The sequence below is a fragment of the Sinocyclocheilus anshuiensis genome, unplaced genomic scaffold (assembly GCF_001515605.1).
Source record: "Sinocyclocheilus anshuiensis isolate Anshui unplaced genomic scaffold, SAMN03320099.WGS_v1.1 scaffold446, whole genome shotgun sequence".
Taxonomy (NCBI): domain Eukaryota; kingdom Metazoa; phylum Chordata; class Actinopteri; order Cypriniformes; family Cyprinidae; genus Sinocyclocheilus; species Sinocyclocheilus anshuiensis.
Genome location: NW_015544247.1, coordinates 2254102 through 2268930, shown reverse-complemented (window position 1 = coordinate 2268930; position 14829 = coordinate 2254102). Strand labels below are relative to the sequence as shown.

Sequence of the window (14829 nt, the reverse complement as noted above, 5' to 3'; positions counted from 1 at the left end):
GTCCAAATTGACAATGATGATCCAAGTCGACAAGTTAGCCATTTGTGCATACTTTGTACCTTTACAGAGATAAGTTATACTTAACGGGAAGCACACTTTAAGAATAAAGTATTACAGTAACGAAAGTGTTCCATTACTTCATGTAGCAGGAAACCTAACTGGAAAGGTATACAATAATGTTATGCAGGTAAAGTGCGCCCTCGTGTGGCATTTGTTTGGAAATGTTATATCTTTTCTTTTATTTTCTTTTATTTTCTTTTCTTTTCTTTTCTTTTCTTTTCTTTTCCTTCCTTTTCTTTTCTTCCCCTGAGCCAGAGAGAATTACAAACGTACAAACTTCAATTTAAGGCTAAACTAAAAAGTAGCTTTTGTCTCAAGTTCATGAAATACTTGGGTTTCCAGAAACATTCTCTGTCAAAGTAATTATTTTCATGAGATTTATATCTTTATATTGCTTATATATTGTCTTTATATTGCTATCGATGTTACTTTTTCTGTATGCTTAAGGTTGAGGTTTTATTACTATAAAGTAATATGTACATAAGAAGTAATTCATCCATATGTTCATTTTCACTTATTTTCTTTTCGAAAACTCAATTTGCACTGGCATAAAAGAACAGGAGGTTAGGAGAACACCATTATCGTGATTAGGATTAAAATATATATACTGTACGATCCATATATAGACACGATTGAAATTTAGGCTATATTAAGTTTTGTTTTGGTTAAATAAGTCATTTAAATATGGAATATATTGCTGTAAAACATATTAGTATTTAGTAATTGTGAATAGAAAACAAGCTAGATGGATAGACCTATTTCTGGAGCCCATTTGTGTGGCAATAAAGAATGTATTGTTTTGGATAGATAGATAGATAGATAGATAGATAGATAGATAGATAGAAAAGGGCGTCGCGTAGATTGAATGTGATGTTTTGTAGCTAGTGAGGGGGCAGCAGTGTTGCACTGAAACACTCTCAGCTCCTCCCATCATCGGCTCTAAAAGGCTCTTCTGCGCTCAGCGCTCGCGCACGTCCCGTCGTCAGCCATGTTTGTCTGATAGCGCCGTACAGCAACAGGTTGTCAAAGATTCTCAATAAAACACTGCAGAAATTCTTTGAAGAAACCCTGAAAGCCGATTGTCATCACGTTAATTCAGAGGACAATGGAAAAGGATATGTTGTCCTCCCTGGAGATTTCCCAAAGTCAATAATGCTGTTGTGTAATGTGAGTACCTCCTGTAATACTGCTCAAATGTCTGCTCATTTTAATAGTATGTGCTTTAATCACACGTTGTAGCTAGTTAGAATATAGTTACAATACTTATTATACACATACCGTCTATGGTAACTTGCATGTAATGTTGAACATTTTCTGCTGGTTATCATTTGGTTTTACAGTAGTTGTGTGATGAGTTGGGAAAAGTGTCCAGTTTCACACTCTTCAAAGTCCTTCAGAGCTTCATATTACAAATATTAGAGCTCATTGTGAGTCATTTCATGTAAAAGACCTGATTCAAAGTGCTTTCGGACATACTTTCTTCACACAAACCTGCCAGACGAGTGGCAAACTTGTCTGTCTGCCTTTGACCCGCAGAGCTACACTGTCTAGTGGAGTTAAACAAAATAGCCTACGTTAAAGTGATATTTATTCGCTTTTGTATTATATTGCTACAATGATTCATACGTGAGAATTGCTGGTGTACCGACGAAACATGCTACCTATCAGATTGTGCTACCAAAAATATATTTGCATTGTTTTAAGGGTAAGTTTAGGGTAATGGTAGGTGTGGACGGGTAGGTTTAGGGTAAGGGTAGGGGTAGGTATGGACATAAAAAAAAAAAAAAAGCCTCAAACCACATGAATACGATGCTGGTAGTACAATCCGATAGGTAGCATTTTCCGCTATCGATTTGTGCTACCTATCTTTTTAATGGGAGGTAGCACAATCTGAGCGGGTAGCACAAATCGACAGAACACCGGAACATGATCTAATAGATGATGATGATGATGATGATGGTTGTGTTTCAAAACTTACTGCGTTGCCTAACTAGACAACATTTTTGGCCATGACGGCCAATGGTCAGTGTTTCTGATCCTTTCATTGATTTGCTGTCTTTTTTGTTCCATAGATTGGACATCATATTGATCAATTTGCACCTGGTCTCTCTCTTAATAATGTGCTGTAATGTGCTCTATTCTGTAAACATTATATAACATTACATTACATTCTTGTTGGGCTTTTGAATTAGGGCTCTTTTAAATTAATAGTAATGTAGTTTATTCTTTTTCAGTCTTTAAGGAAATGTCCTTGCAAACTCTGGATCAGTGAAGGAGAATGATTTGTCAAACCATAATGACTGATTTTTGTCCTCTGTTTTCAGATGAATGGTCACAAGCTTGTTCTATGAGATTTATGTTTATCTACCAAATTTATATTTTATGTTAGAAATAGTTTGTTTAACATAGTTGTTCAAGATCATGTGTACTTTTCGTGCGTATCTTCATAACTTGCACTTATCTGCCCTTCATCACAAATGCTCAAAACAGCTCATGTTATCTAAGCAGACTAATGAACCGATCCATTCTGCCAGTGTTATTGTGTTAGAGCCGCCGGCCAAATGATTCGGTTACAACCTGGAAAAAATATTTGCTTTAAAAAGACAGTTGGGAATGTTGGGCATCATTATATACAGGGTTAAAAAAACAAAGAATGCCACAGAGCCAGTGTGATACTATGATAATGTCTTGTGTTTGTTGATCATGTGCATGTTTTAATGCACTGCGAACTTGGTGTTAGGTGCTGTATTGAACATTATACTTCTTAGACTATGTCACCAAGCTAAAGTTATCTAGCTCTCTAGCACAGATGAGGATTTTTTGAAGAATGGTCTCTGATAATGTTGAAAGCATCAGATTATGAAAGATTGAATATGATAAACCGTTTTTTTTTTCATTGAATACCATTTGAACGGTTAATGAAAAAATATATTTTATTCTGGCACATAAAATATGTTGCTGAAACGGTGCACTTATTATTAACTAAAACAATTAAAAATTGATCATTGAAATACAACTGAAATAAAATAATAAATGGCAAAAATAAATGGCAAAAGCACGTAACAAGATTAATAACTTCAAAATTAAAATGAAAACAAAACATAAAAATAAAAGCTAATTCAAAATATTAATAAATACTATAATGGTATATAAATATATAATACTAAAATATATATGTACTAAAATAACACTGGCTAAAAATTGCTTTTTTTAAACATAGCTACTTGAAGTACAGTCAGGGAAATGTTGGCAGGGCAAGTAAAAATGTGAACTCCTGGCCCGATAACTGCGCCAAAAAGATCCTTTTTGTTGAGCCCTGATGTAGGTTCGGTGATGTTTTAGTAGCGTGATGTTTATTTACAGTGTATATGCTTTCTTGCCAGCTGTCTGTCTGTTTGTTCAGGCTTCACTGACGTGACCTTCTGAACATAAAGCCATCAGACAACATCTCTCAGAATGTGGAAGAGCTCTGGTACTTGAAATCTGTCAAACAGACGTATTTCAGTTAAATGGATTACATTTAATAATGCAAAACTAAAATAACATAATTGACAAATAAGCAAATATAATTTAACAGTATAGGGAAATGAAATTGGTACCAAGCATCTCTGGTAATATTGCCAGAGATTTTTTTTTTTTTTACATGATCAAGGCTCCACGTTCTCATCTACAATCGATGCTTTCATGTTATGAGAACTGAGAATTCAGTGGCAAGCACAAAAGGGAAAGGTCTGACACACAGGCAGGGTTTGTTGGTCTTAATGTGGCTTAATGTCCTCTCCGACCACAGGGCTGTAGGTCCAGAGCATTTAACATTGTTTGAGACCTGTCGACATCCTGTTTCGTTTTTGCTTTCCACCCACTTCCTTTGTTCCTTTGTGGCTGTTAAATCATACACAGGGTGGAGGCAGGAGGTGGTGGGACATGCCCAGCTATGAACTCACAGTCTATCTTTGTAGTTCTCACATCGTACTGTACACGTCATTAAAATAAAGTGAGTGAAGGAAGAATGACAGAATTACATTGTGCTTTTCTCTGTGATTCAGTGTTTCCATAGAATTCATACAGTACCAACGAATTTGACATTATAATTGGCAAGCAAATGATAATATAGTGGAAAGAAATATTTTATTTTTAAATGTTTTATTAAAGGGGAATAATGTTCTTTTTAGCAGCATCATATGACCCCTTTAAGAACTGAATCTTGGATATTTGCTATGGATCAATTCATGCAAAATTTGACCCAGCTGCAAATAACATGCAAAGCCACAATGAAATACCATTGGTCTCTCAAAGCTCTCAGGAACACAGCGGTTTTGAGTGATTCCCCTTTGACTCTATATGTACTGGAAAGAGAGATATTCAGTGCATGCAGTTTCTAATTTAAATATAGTTATTCTCATTAAAATATGCAATTTGTCCAAGATCATTCAATTTTAATTTTTAATTTAATGTTACATTTTTTTAATTAATATTTGTATTTAGCAGTGACTCATTAATTTAATCAAAAGTAATGGTAAAGACATTTCTAATGTTACAAAAAAATTAAATAAATGCTATTTTTCTTTCTTTTCATCAAAGAATCCTAAAAAGATATTGTTTCTACTAAAATATTAAGCAGCACTTAATACAAATTTCTTTTTAATAATGATAATAATAAAAAATGTTTCTTGAGTAGCTTTGCCACCACAGGAATAAATTACATTTTAAAATATATTCAAATAGAAAACGGCTATTTTAAACTGTAATAATATGTCACACTATGACTTGATGAGTATTAGCAATTTCTTAAAAAAAAATAAAAATAAATCTTACAGGACCTGACCTACCTAATATTTGCACAGATTTGTGTCATGGCATTAAATGCAAATAAATAAATCACTCAATCTGTCCATCACTCTGAATAAAAGAAAACCACAGCCAGTGTGTTAGATGGGGAGAGAATGAGAGAAAAGGGAGTGATATGACACACATGACAAGCATGCCTTGTCCGAGGGCTTTTCTGGAAGCTTGTCCTGTCTGACTGCATTCTGTTCCTCTATCCACCTTTTTCCTGGGGGCGCTGCTGTAAAAACGATTATGGGTATAACTTCCGCTGGAAATAGTAGCAGCGTTGACTGAATTACACCGATGGTGAGATGTTTTGTTTATGTGCGGTTTGAGCTGGTCTTGTTGCTGTCTACATCTGCTCTGAAGCTTAGCTGAAGAAGACCTTCTGTCTGCAGCTGAAACAGTGGTGCCATCACAGATGAATTGCAATGGCTTACAAACTCAGCATGGTTCTTGAAATGCTGGGGGGAAGTTGTTAGATCTGAAGGTAATGATGATGGGCCTGGATATGTGTGGCCTGGTCTATGGCGTTTAAAGTTTGTGTTTTGCCTTCCTCAGCCCTACATTCTTCCTCGTGCCTGCATTCCACTTCCTTTGCACATCAGTGCATGACATGCCTGTCTTGCCTTGCCTGACTGCATTCTCTACCTTTATAGAATGAATAATAGTCTTTTTTACTCTTTATTTTCTTGCCTCCCTAGGAATGTAGCTTTTAGATGTAAAACACTAGTTAGCACTCAGATTATGCTTTTACTACTAGCCTAATACTAATGGTAATACTAATAATATAGTACATCATCATCATCAATCCCACTTCATATTAGGTGTCTTTAATGACTATGTGCATATGGGGAGAATTTTATTTTTTTTACATTTGATGCCACTGAGGTGTGATTTGGGTAAGGCTGGCACAGGTTCCATGGTATGGGTAGGTTTAAGGGGTATGGTTAGCAGTGTAATTTTAAATGTTTTATAATTTTGATGATAATTTTAGTTTTTACAGAGTAAAAACGTATTTGCACAGTGCATTGTATCAAATGATACATTTAAATATTAGTACATTGTCGTTAAACACAGGTTATTTGAGAGTCCTCATCATTTTTTTTTTTTACATGTATTTACTGACATTCCACATTACTGCAGCTGCGTGACATGAGCACCCTGCCGTCTGTATGACACCTGATGTAGACACTAAAACCCAAGCTTTATGGTGTGACACATTCAGGCTTTGACTCGGCTCCACATCAGCTGTTAAGTACACGAAATCATTGCCCACATCTTTGAATAGCACACGACCTACTTTATTACTGTGAAGGTATTGGTAAGCCTCTGAGCTTTTCAAGTTGCCCATTGCCTTACTGTCACAAGCAATTGAATCAACAAAGTAGCTAAAAATGCTACAGTACATTATGCGTGGCCACTTTTTTTAAATCGTCCTCACATTCCTCTATTAAGAAAGGGACGGGTATATTGATGTTGTCCTTTATAAGTTCTGTCTGCGTGTGATTCCACATCTTGCTATGAATGAATGAGTAGCGACACTGTGACTGCAGCGAATGATTGTTTCCGTCGTAACGGAAGTTCAACCCATAATTCACGCAAAGCATCATGGGGCGTAGGAAAAAGGTGGATAGACCTGCTCCCACAGCCCTAGCAAATACTGCCACACATCACTTCCTGTCAGCAACTTTCTCCCTGGTTTTAATGTGTGTATATTCTGTTATCAGTAATTGGTTTTGAAGACCTGACAGCTGTCAGATACAGTACAACTGGTCTGTTAAATTACTTATGATTAGTGGTAGTCATATATTAACCAAGTTGATGTTTGGACTTTTTGGGATCGACCGATGTACAAAGATATACTGACCAATTAATAGGGGTGTATAAAACTACAAATTTTCATAAGTGTGGGTGGTCTGAATGACTAGTTGACTAGTCTGTGGTGGTCTTGTATAATTAGGCTGCATGGTGTCTGCCAGCCCCCTGTCTGGTCAGATGTGTTTCTCAGGGATATACAGACACAAAGACTTTCAGTATTCAAATAAACTAATAGTTTTGTATTTGTTCAGCCTTTTTTTCCTGAGGCAGCTATATATAGCAAGGCTGCATTTATATGACTGAAAATGTCATTTATTCCTGTGATTGCAGAGCTGAATTTTTAGCATTATATATGTGTGTGTGTGTGTGTGTGTGAATGAAATGTAATGCAGATAAGATCTATATACCTGTTTTTGTACACTATGGTAAGAGCTCTGCTTTATATTTCTATGTGTGTGTGTTTACCCACGTGTCCCAACCAACAGGATTTGTGTGTGTGTACACAGAGGACCTTTAGCCTCATAAATGCACTAGAACATGAGTTCTTTCCTATTTATCATGTCTCGTTCATATTTGTGGTGTGTGTGCAGGTGCTACGCTGCTCTCACACACTGCAGCATGTGTTGCTCACACACCAGCGGCTCTGGCCGTCCGCTTTCATTTCTGCCTGTCAGCAGCCCATCTGTCACACTTGACACCTCACTGCTTATTGATTTAGCTTTTTTGATAACTGACTTGTGCTTGTTAAAATATACATTTTGAAGATGCTTTCTCAGTGTTCTCAGTAGCTGTACATTTGAATAACATTTACAGGGTGGCCCGATAAATGTTATTCAAATGTACAGCTACTGAGAAAACTGAGAAAGCATCTTCAAAATGGGATGTTGTTTATTGAAAGTTTAGTTTTATAAGACATTCAGTGGCATGTCTGCCTTTTCTTTTGGAGAATGGTTGTTTTTAATAAAGATAAATGAATGAATGAAAATTAATGTGTTAGGATATTGAGACAATTTCAGCCAAAATGGCTGCTGTTCTCCTTGTTTTGAATAATCATTCAAGAGTCAAATTCAAGGGACTGGTAGAAAAAAAGTTACTAGCTATGTTATGTGATGGAGTGGATATGTTATGCTCAGCTAATCAAATTGTGAATGTTAAATGACAGTAAAACTTGCCAGATTTTAAACTTGGCTCCTCAAATGATGTCATTTCCTCTTCATTTGGTCATTTAAAATGACAGCTCACTCTTAATGTTATGTAAAAAATTTAAGCAGTTGGTGGTGATTATTTTGTAAAACAGAAAAAGTACACCTTTTTCATGATTTGTTTTTTAAAAATAGTTGAAATGGAATGTATGTGACTTGTTATACAGAAATTTGCAAATGCATGTACAACTCGTTTAAAAAATCTGAAAAATGCACATGGCATTTTTATAGAATATGTGTATAGTTTTGAATGAGTGTTACATGTCTACTGCTGCTTTAAGCTGACTTAACTATATAATTTCAATAAATATCAGGGTGACACTAAGTGCATTTACATGCACTTTCACTTTAAAAGTTAATTTCAGTCTGACTAAAGTAATAATTTGTCTTTTTAATATTTAATTTAAACATTTTCATCTTAAATCTTCTTCAGTTTGGGTTTTATAAAGTCAGACCTAGACAACGCAAATTGGAATGTGATATAGTGTGATTTATTCTTTTTTTTTGGCCTTTGCATTGTACACTTGTGCCGAAAGACAGAAGCGATGTGCCACCTATATCATTTGAACAGCCTGACTATGCAAAATCCCACTGTAACTTGACTATAAATGTTTATGTGCATTTAAATGTACCTGCTGATACTAGAATATTGAATCCACCTGCACTATTAGTAGTTTATTTCTTTTCTCTTCTTTATGCCTTATTCTGTTTGTCTACTTTTCTTGTAAGGTGGTCGAAGTATTTGGGCTATAACCCCAGAGGAGAGGGACAAACATGATCAGAAGTTTGACACCCTCTCGCCAGTACAGGGCTTTGTTACAGGTATGTGATGGGGAGCCATTGTTCAAATGTATTAATGTTAAAAACCTTTTTATTATTCTAATTATGATATTATTATTTATTTCAGTTTTTAATGAGAGATGAATTTCTTGAAGTTAATTATGTATACAAACATAAATGAATTTACATTTTTATGTACTACATATTAAATTATTTACCAAATATTTAATTTTATTTAATATTTATATTTTAATAATTTTTGTGTATAGGGGAGAAAGCACGAAACTTCTTCATTCAATCAGGGCTTCCCCAGTCTGTGCTAGCTGAGATCTGGTAATAAATCCTGACCATGCACAGTCTTTAAAAAGAAAGAAAAAAGAAATTGACGGAGAAGTTTTGACCTGTTTGTTTGTGTTTGGTAGGGCCCTGGCTGATATGAATAAAGATGGTAGGATGGACCGGCTGGAGTTTTCTATAGCCATGAAGCTGATCAAGATGAAACTGCAGGGACAGAATCTTCCTACAGCTCTGCCCATCATCATGAAGCAGCCACCTGTGCCATCTCCAACCATGCCAGCAACACCTCTCGGTACGCTGCCAAACTACACTATAACCTGCAGAGCGATGATCTATGAGGGCATTGGAATTGTTACACTCTTGCACTGTAACCAAAATGTGAATCAGTACACAGTTTATTGTTGTAATTACAAATTATTAATGTTAATCTAATTGTTATCACAAGTATCACAATACAGAACAAGCCAAAGTTTCTCTTTAGTTACCATAACCGGCCGCAGTCACAAATGAATGCTGCCCAAACATCAAAATTCAGTGTTCAGCAATCTGGCCTGCATTGTATGGTGGTCATTTATGTAGAGGTAATTTAAGTCTTAAAGGCACAGTAGCAGTTTAGTGTTAAGTTACGACTGTTTTTAGTGGGAAAAAAAACCTTGATTAACATTAGAAGTAGATTTTAGATTTAGCCAATGCTATAAAAGTGCAAAATACTGCAAATGTCAAAAGATACTTCCCCATTTACTAGGACAACCTCAATCCTCGTGAAAGTCCTTCGTGTGACAGCAGGTGCACAGCTTGATGGCCACAAGATGAGTTGAGCTGTAATGTGGAACAGATGGCTGTAACCACGACTTCCCCATTTACTAGGACAACCTCAATCCTCGTGAAAGTCCTTCGTATGACAGCAGGTGCACAGCTTGATGGCCACAAGATGAGTTGAGTTGTAATGTGGAACAGATGGCTGTAACCACGACCTTCAAAGTGTACTAGAGAAACATGTCTTCAGCTTGTCAGCTTTAAGATTTAGCTCTTGTTTTTGATATTTGTAAAAAATAGATTTTGTTAGTGTTAAACTAATGAGTTCTTGCTATAAAAAGAAATGGTTTGGAAACCTCTCAAGCAATCTTGTTGTCTTATTGTGTAGATATGTCTGCTTGAATTTGCCCTTGTGCTTTTGCAGGAATGGGAATTATGCCAAATGTACCCATGATGCCCAGCGTGCCCATTCTGACCCCTATACCAATGACTACCATGAGCCTCATGCCGGGCATGACTCCCATGATGGGCACAGGGCTGTCGGTGCCAGTGATGCCCACCATCAGCACTCCAGCCCTGCCTAATGGACCTATTGCCATTCTACAGCCGACCCCCATCCCTCTCATTTCCAGTAAGACAGAGACACTGTAATGTCCACATGCCAGTGAAGCCTGAATCTAGTAAAATTATGCCATTTGTTTTTTGAGATTATGACCGTTCGAAGATTCAGTGTGGCAGTTCTGATGGTACACTTCAGGTCTTTATTTTGATTATATTAATTTTACATCGCATTAAACTGTTTGGGATCAGTATATATATTAGTGCTGTCAAACGATTAATCATGATTTATCTCATCCAAAATAAAAGTTTTTGTTTACATAATATATGAGTGTGTACTGTGTATATTTATTATGTATATGTATATATAAATACAAACACGTGCATGTATATATTTAAGAAAAATATGTTATGTTTATATATTAAATATATTTATATATAATATAAAATATAATAGTATAAATGTATATACATGTAAATAATTTCAAAATATATACTGTATGTGTGTGTATTTATATATACATGATAAATAAACACAGTACACATACATATATTATGTAAACAAACACTTTTATTTTGGATTCATCGCGATTAATTGTTTGACAGCACTAATATATATATATATATGTATATTACATACCATTGTACCATTGTTAATAATAACATTTATTATGTAACATTTATAACATTTATTTTAATTTTTTTAAAATAAGCTTCTTCCAAAAACATTTGAAAATCTTACTGACCCCATACTTTTGAATGATAGTGTTTTGTCATTGTGGATGTGTTGTAAAGCCAAGAGCCCCTGTGAATATATAGTGTGCTAAAGGTGAAATGACACTGATCTCTTACTGCAGTCAGCATTTTCTCTGCTTCAGCCTTCATGTGTCAGGACTAGCTCAGCTTGTACCTATAAGACTGAGCTATATCTTGATTTAACAAGCAGCTCTTTATGCATAAACCGTCTCAAAATGACAACTTTGCAGTTTATGTTCTCGTGCATGATGTGTTCCTTCATTAATTGCTTGTACACTCTGTCTCTGAAAGAGTGTCACTGCCTACATTTTTCTTTCAGGTGTGTTTGTTTGTGTTTTTTTCCGTAGCTCTCCCGGTTTCAAGTTCCTTTTCCTCTTCTCCACTGGGCTTCTCTGCCACTCCATCTTTGCTGGACCTGGGCTCGAGCAGGTCAGGAACTTTCACGCATAGACCTTTATAGTATATAATTAATCCATTGACTGTGTACATAATTCTATCCGCACACAAAGTGACTTGTGTACTTATGTCTACAGCTCAAACTCCTCCCCCTCCACATCATTGGCCAGCAACTCTCCTATGGGCGGCCCTTCTGATTGGGCCGTCCCACAGGCATCACGACTCAAATACAGGCAGCAGTTTAACAGCCTGGACAAGCAAATGATTGGTTATCTAACAGGTATTTATTTACAAAGGATTTTAAAAAGAAAACGGTCGTTTGTCTTATTAATGTGCAAATAATATCCAAACGGATAGTTCAGATAGCACTAATGTACTATAGGTACTATATGTTCTCTTAAGGATGCCTGGGAACAAAACTTTTAAAATGTGATTACTGTGATAATCTCATGATTATACGGTTAATGTGGGATGTAGAGACATTAGCTGAAGGCTAGTAGTTCAGTAGGATGGCAATGCACACCCATGTGGCTCATCTGCAAAGCAGTTGACTGTATCACTTACATACCTCATGACAAAGACCCATGTACTAGAGAATTTCAGGAATGAGGACGTGGGTACAACATGACTTTGTAAGGTTTATTTCACAGGTTTATGGCATTAAGTTTAATCCCACTGCCTACATCTCAGGGGCAAGCTGTATTGTTACACGTAATTTGAGAATGGCACTAATTTTTCTGTGTGAAAAGAGTTTCTAGATGTCGTAATGTGTTGATGGTTTAGGAGGATTCCAGCATTGTGACTTTAGGAATATCAACCAGCTCTAGTCAGACCAGTTATTGTAGTACAGCAACAGTATCAACAAGCTGGTTGTAAAACAACAGCAATAAAAAAAGACAGTTTCTAAAACACAGCAAATAGGCATTTTTCTCCCTATAATCTAGTAAAAATCATTTTCTATGAATATGGTAATTAGCATCAATATGAATTATTTTATTGCTTTTTTTTTTATTTCTGCAGGTCCTCAAGTGAGAACTGCAATGGCTACAACAATGCTTACTCAGACTCAGCTAGCTGCCATCTGGTAGGTGTTTGCCCTCCCCAGTACTTGCATGAAGCATTTTTTTAAGAAAATTTAATCGGGGGAGATTTCATTGCACAAGAGCAGCTGCATGCAATATATACTTGTGATTAACAGCTGTATTTACGACAGGCCTAATATGATGAAGCATGTAAAGGTGGCTTCAAAAGACTGCTTTTATCATGAATTTTTGCATATGATATTTTCTGTTTTAAAAATTAAAGTTAGCAAATTTCAGATTGTATAAATATATAGTTACATGCCTTGATTTAATGACATGTTTTGTATATTTTTTGTCAGGAATCTTGCTGATGTGAATAAGGATGGTAAACTGCAGGCTGATGAGTTTATTCTTGCTATGCATCTGGTAGACATGGCTAAAATGGGACAGCCGCTGCCTATGGCACTTCCTTCAGAGCTGGTGCTGCCAACAATGAGGTACTGCTGACTAGTTTGTTACCTGATCTCCGATTGACTGAAAACTTAATCATATCCAAACCATTGGTCATGAATGTAAAATACATTTGAAAATTACTGTCTGAATTGCTTAGATTGTTTTGTCAATGTTTTTTCTCCATAAAAATGAATATTTAGGGGGATGCTTGGTGATTCTGTGAATGGAACCACTTCATCGATCTATGCAGGCCTGGTTGAGGACCTCTATGAGCCTGAGCCTCCACAGAAATCAAGGAACAATTGTATGGGTTTACTCCACACCCATTATTACATAATACAAATATCTATGACTCGCTTAAAAAAAATTTAAAAAAAATTCTCCCACGTTTGCACCAGGTATCAAAGAGTTTAAACAGATGTGTTCTACACAGATTGTGTAATGTTATTTGATTTGGTGAAAGACATTTAAACAATTGGTATAAATAATTTCCTGAATATTGAATAAATCTCATTTTAGTGTGCTTACCTGGCTGTGATTTGCATCCTACTGATTTTTCAGCTTCCTCCCTCCATATTATTTAGACAAATAAGTCATGCAAAAAATGCATAAATATTGTTGTATTAAAAAAGAGGGATATGTTGCCAAAAAGAGGGATAAAAACACAGATTAAAAAAGAAGTTCTGTTTATATATTTATCAAATATAACAGTTGCTTGAAAATTCCAGTTTATCATAATAATTTATATGTGTGCTTTGTGTATCTAGTGACTTTTGAGGATAAGTTCAAGAAAAATATGGAGATGGGAAATGCTGAGCTGGAGAAGCGCCGGCAGGCCCTGCTTGAGCAGCAGCGCAGGGAAGAGGAAAGGAGGGCACAGAAGGCCAGAGAAGAGCAGGAGAGAAGAGAGAGGGAGGCACGAGAGCTGGAGCTGAAGAGGAAGAGGGAGGAAGAGCTCAGACTGGAGCGACAGAGGGAGCTGGAGAGACAAAGAGAGGAGGAGAGACTCAAAGAGCTGGAGAGGAAGGAGGTGAGAGGATGTTTCAGGTTCCTTTTTCCAAAATGTGTTTACATTTCACAAAACGTTTATATAGATGCACAAAATTCAGGAAAACATTTTCCTTTGCTATGAAACATCCATTGCTATGATGCTCCTTACAGGCAGCCAAGAAGGAGCTGGAGCGCCAGAGGCAGCTTGAGTGGGAGAGGAGGAGAAAGCAGGAGCTCCTAAACCAGAAGAGTGAGGAGCAGGAGGAGATCATCAAGCTCCGAGCCAAGAAGAGGAGTCTGGAGATGGAGCTGGAGGCTGTGGTGAGGATTTAGGACATCATGCTATCAACCGCTACATTTCATCTAGACTCATTATGTGTGAAACCAAGCACATTAAATTTAACAACACATTTCTATTACGTACAAAATTATTATAATTCCTATTTTTGAAATGGACAGCGTGCTTGATAAAATATTTCCCTCTCTTTTTAGGGCAACAAGCAGAAACAAATCTCTGACAAGCTTCGAGATGCTGAAGGCAAAAAGAGAATTCATAAAAATGAGCTTGAAATGATCAACCAGAAAAGAGACTCCTGCATCACAGAAATCAACTCTCTGCAGAAACATTTAGAGGTCTAACTGCTGCATCCGTAACAGCACCCATGAATTTTGAATGTGTCTTTGTGTATTCAAGTTAAATCTATTTATTAATTTATACTAAAATGTCCATTTATTCTTAAAAAAGTCTTAATTTAGATGTAGATTGCTTCATAAGCGCATAGCAGTAATCATGACCTGTATGTGATTTTTGCAGGATTTTAAAAGAAAGTTGGGACAGTCGACCATAGAACAGCAAAAACTCAATGACAGACTCCGCAGCCTGAGTTTGAACAACCTCTCTAGTAAGACAC

General features: G+C 36.2%; 1 protein-coding gene across 1 annotated transcript in view; it reads left to right on the top strand.

The window, feature by feature from the left end:
• Positions 1-5139: 5139 nt before the first annotated feature.
• Positions 5140-14829, top strand: part of LOC107697661 (intersectin-2-like) — a 25561-nt gene continuing 15871 nt past the window's right edge. The window contains exons 1-14 of the mRNA XM_016498462.1: positions 5140-5143; positions 8640-8732; positions 8960-9023; positions 9113-9279; positions 10168-10374; positions 11405-11486; positions 11591-11733; positions 12474-12537; positions 12835-12972; positions 13129-13232; positions 13696-13958; positions 14090-14239; positions 14411-14551; positions 14733-14820. Coding sequence (XP_016353948.1) covers positions 5140-5143; positions 8640-8732; positions 8960-9023; positions 9113-9279; positions 10168-10374; positions 11405-11486; positions 11591-11733; positions 12474-12537; positions 12835-12972; positions 13129-13232; positions 13696-13958; positions 14090-14239; positions 14411-14551; positions 14733-14820 — 1708 coding nt within the window. The remainder of the gene's footprint in view (positions 5144-8639; positions 8733-8959; positions 9024-9112; positions 9280-10167; positions 10375-11404; positions 11487-11590; positions 11734-12473; positions 12538-12834; positions 12973-13128; positions 13233-13695; positions 13959-14089; positions 14240-14410; positions 14552-14732; positions 14821-14829) is intronic.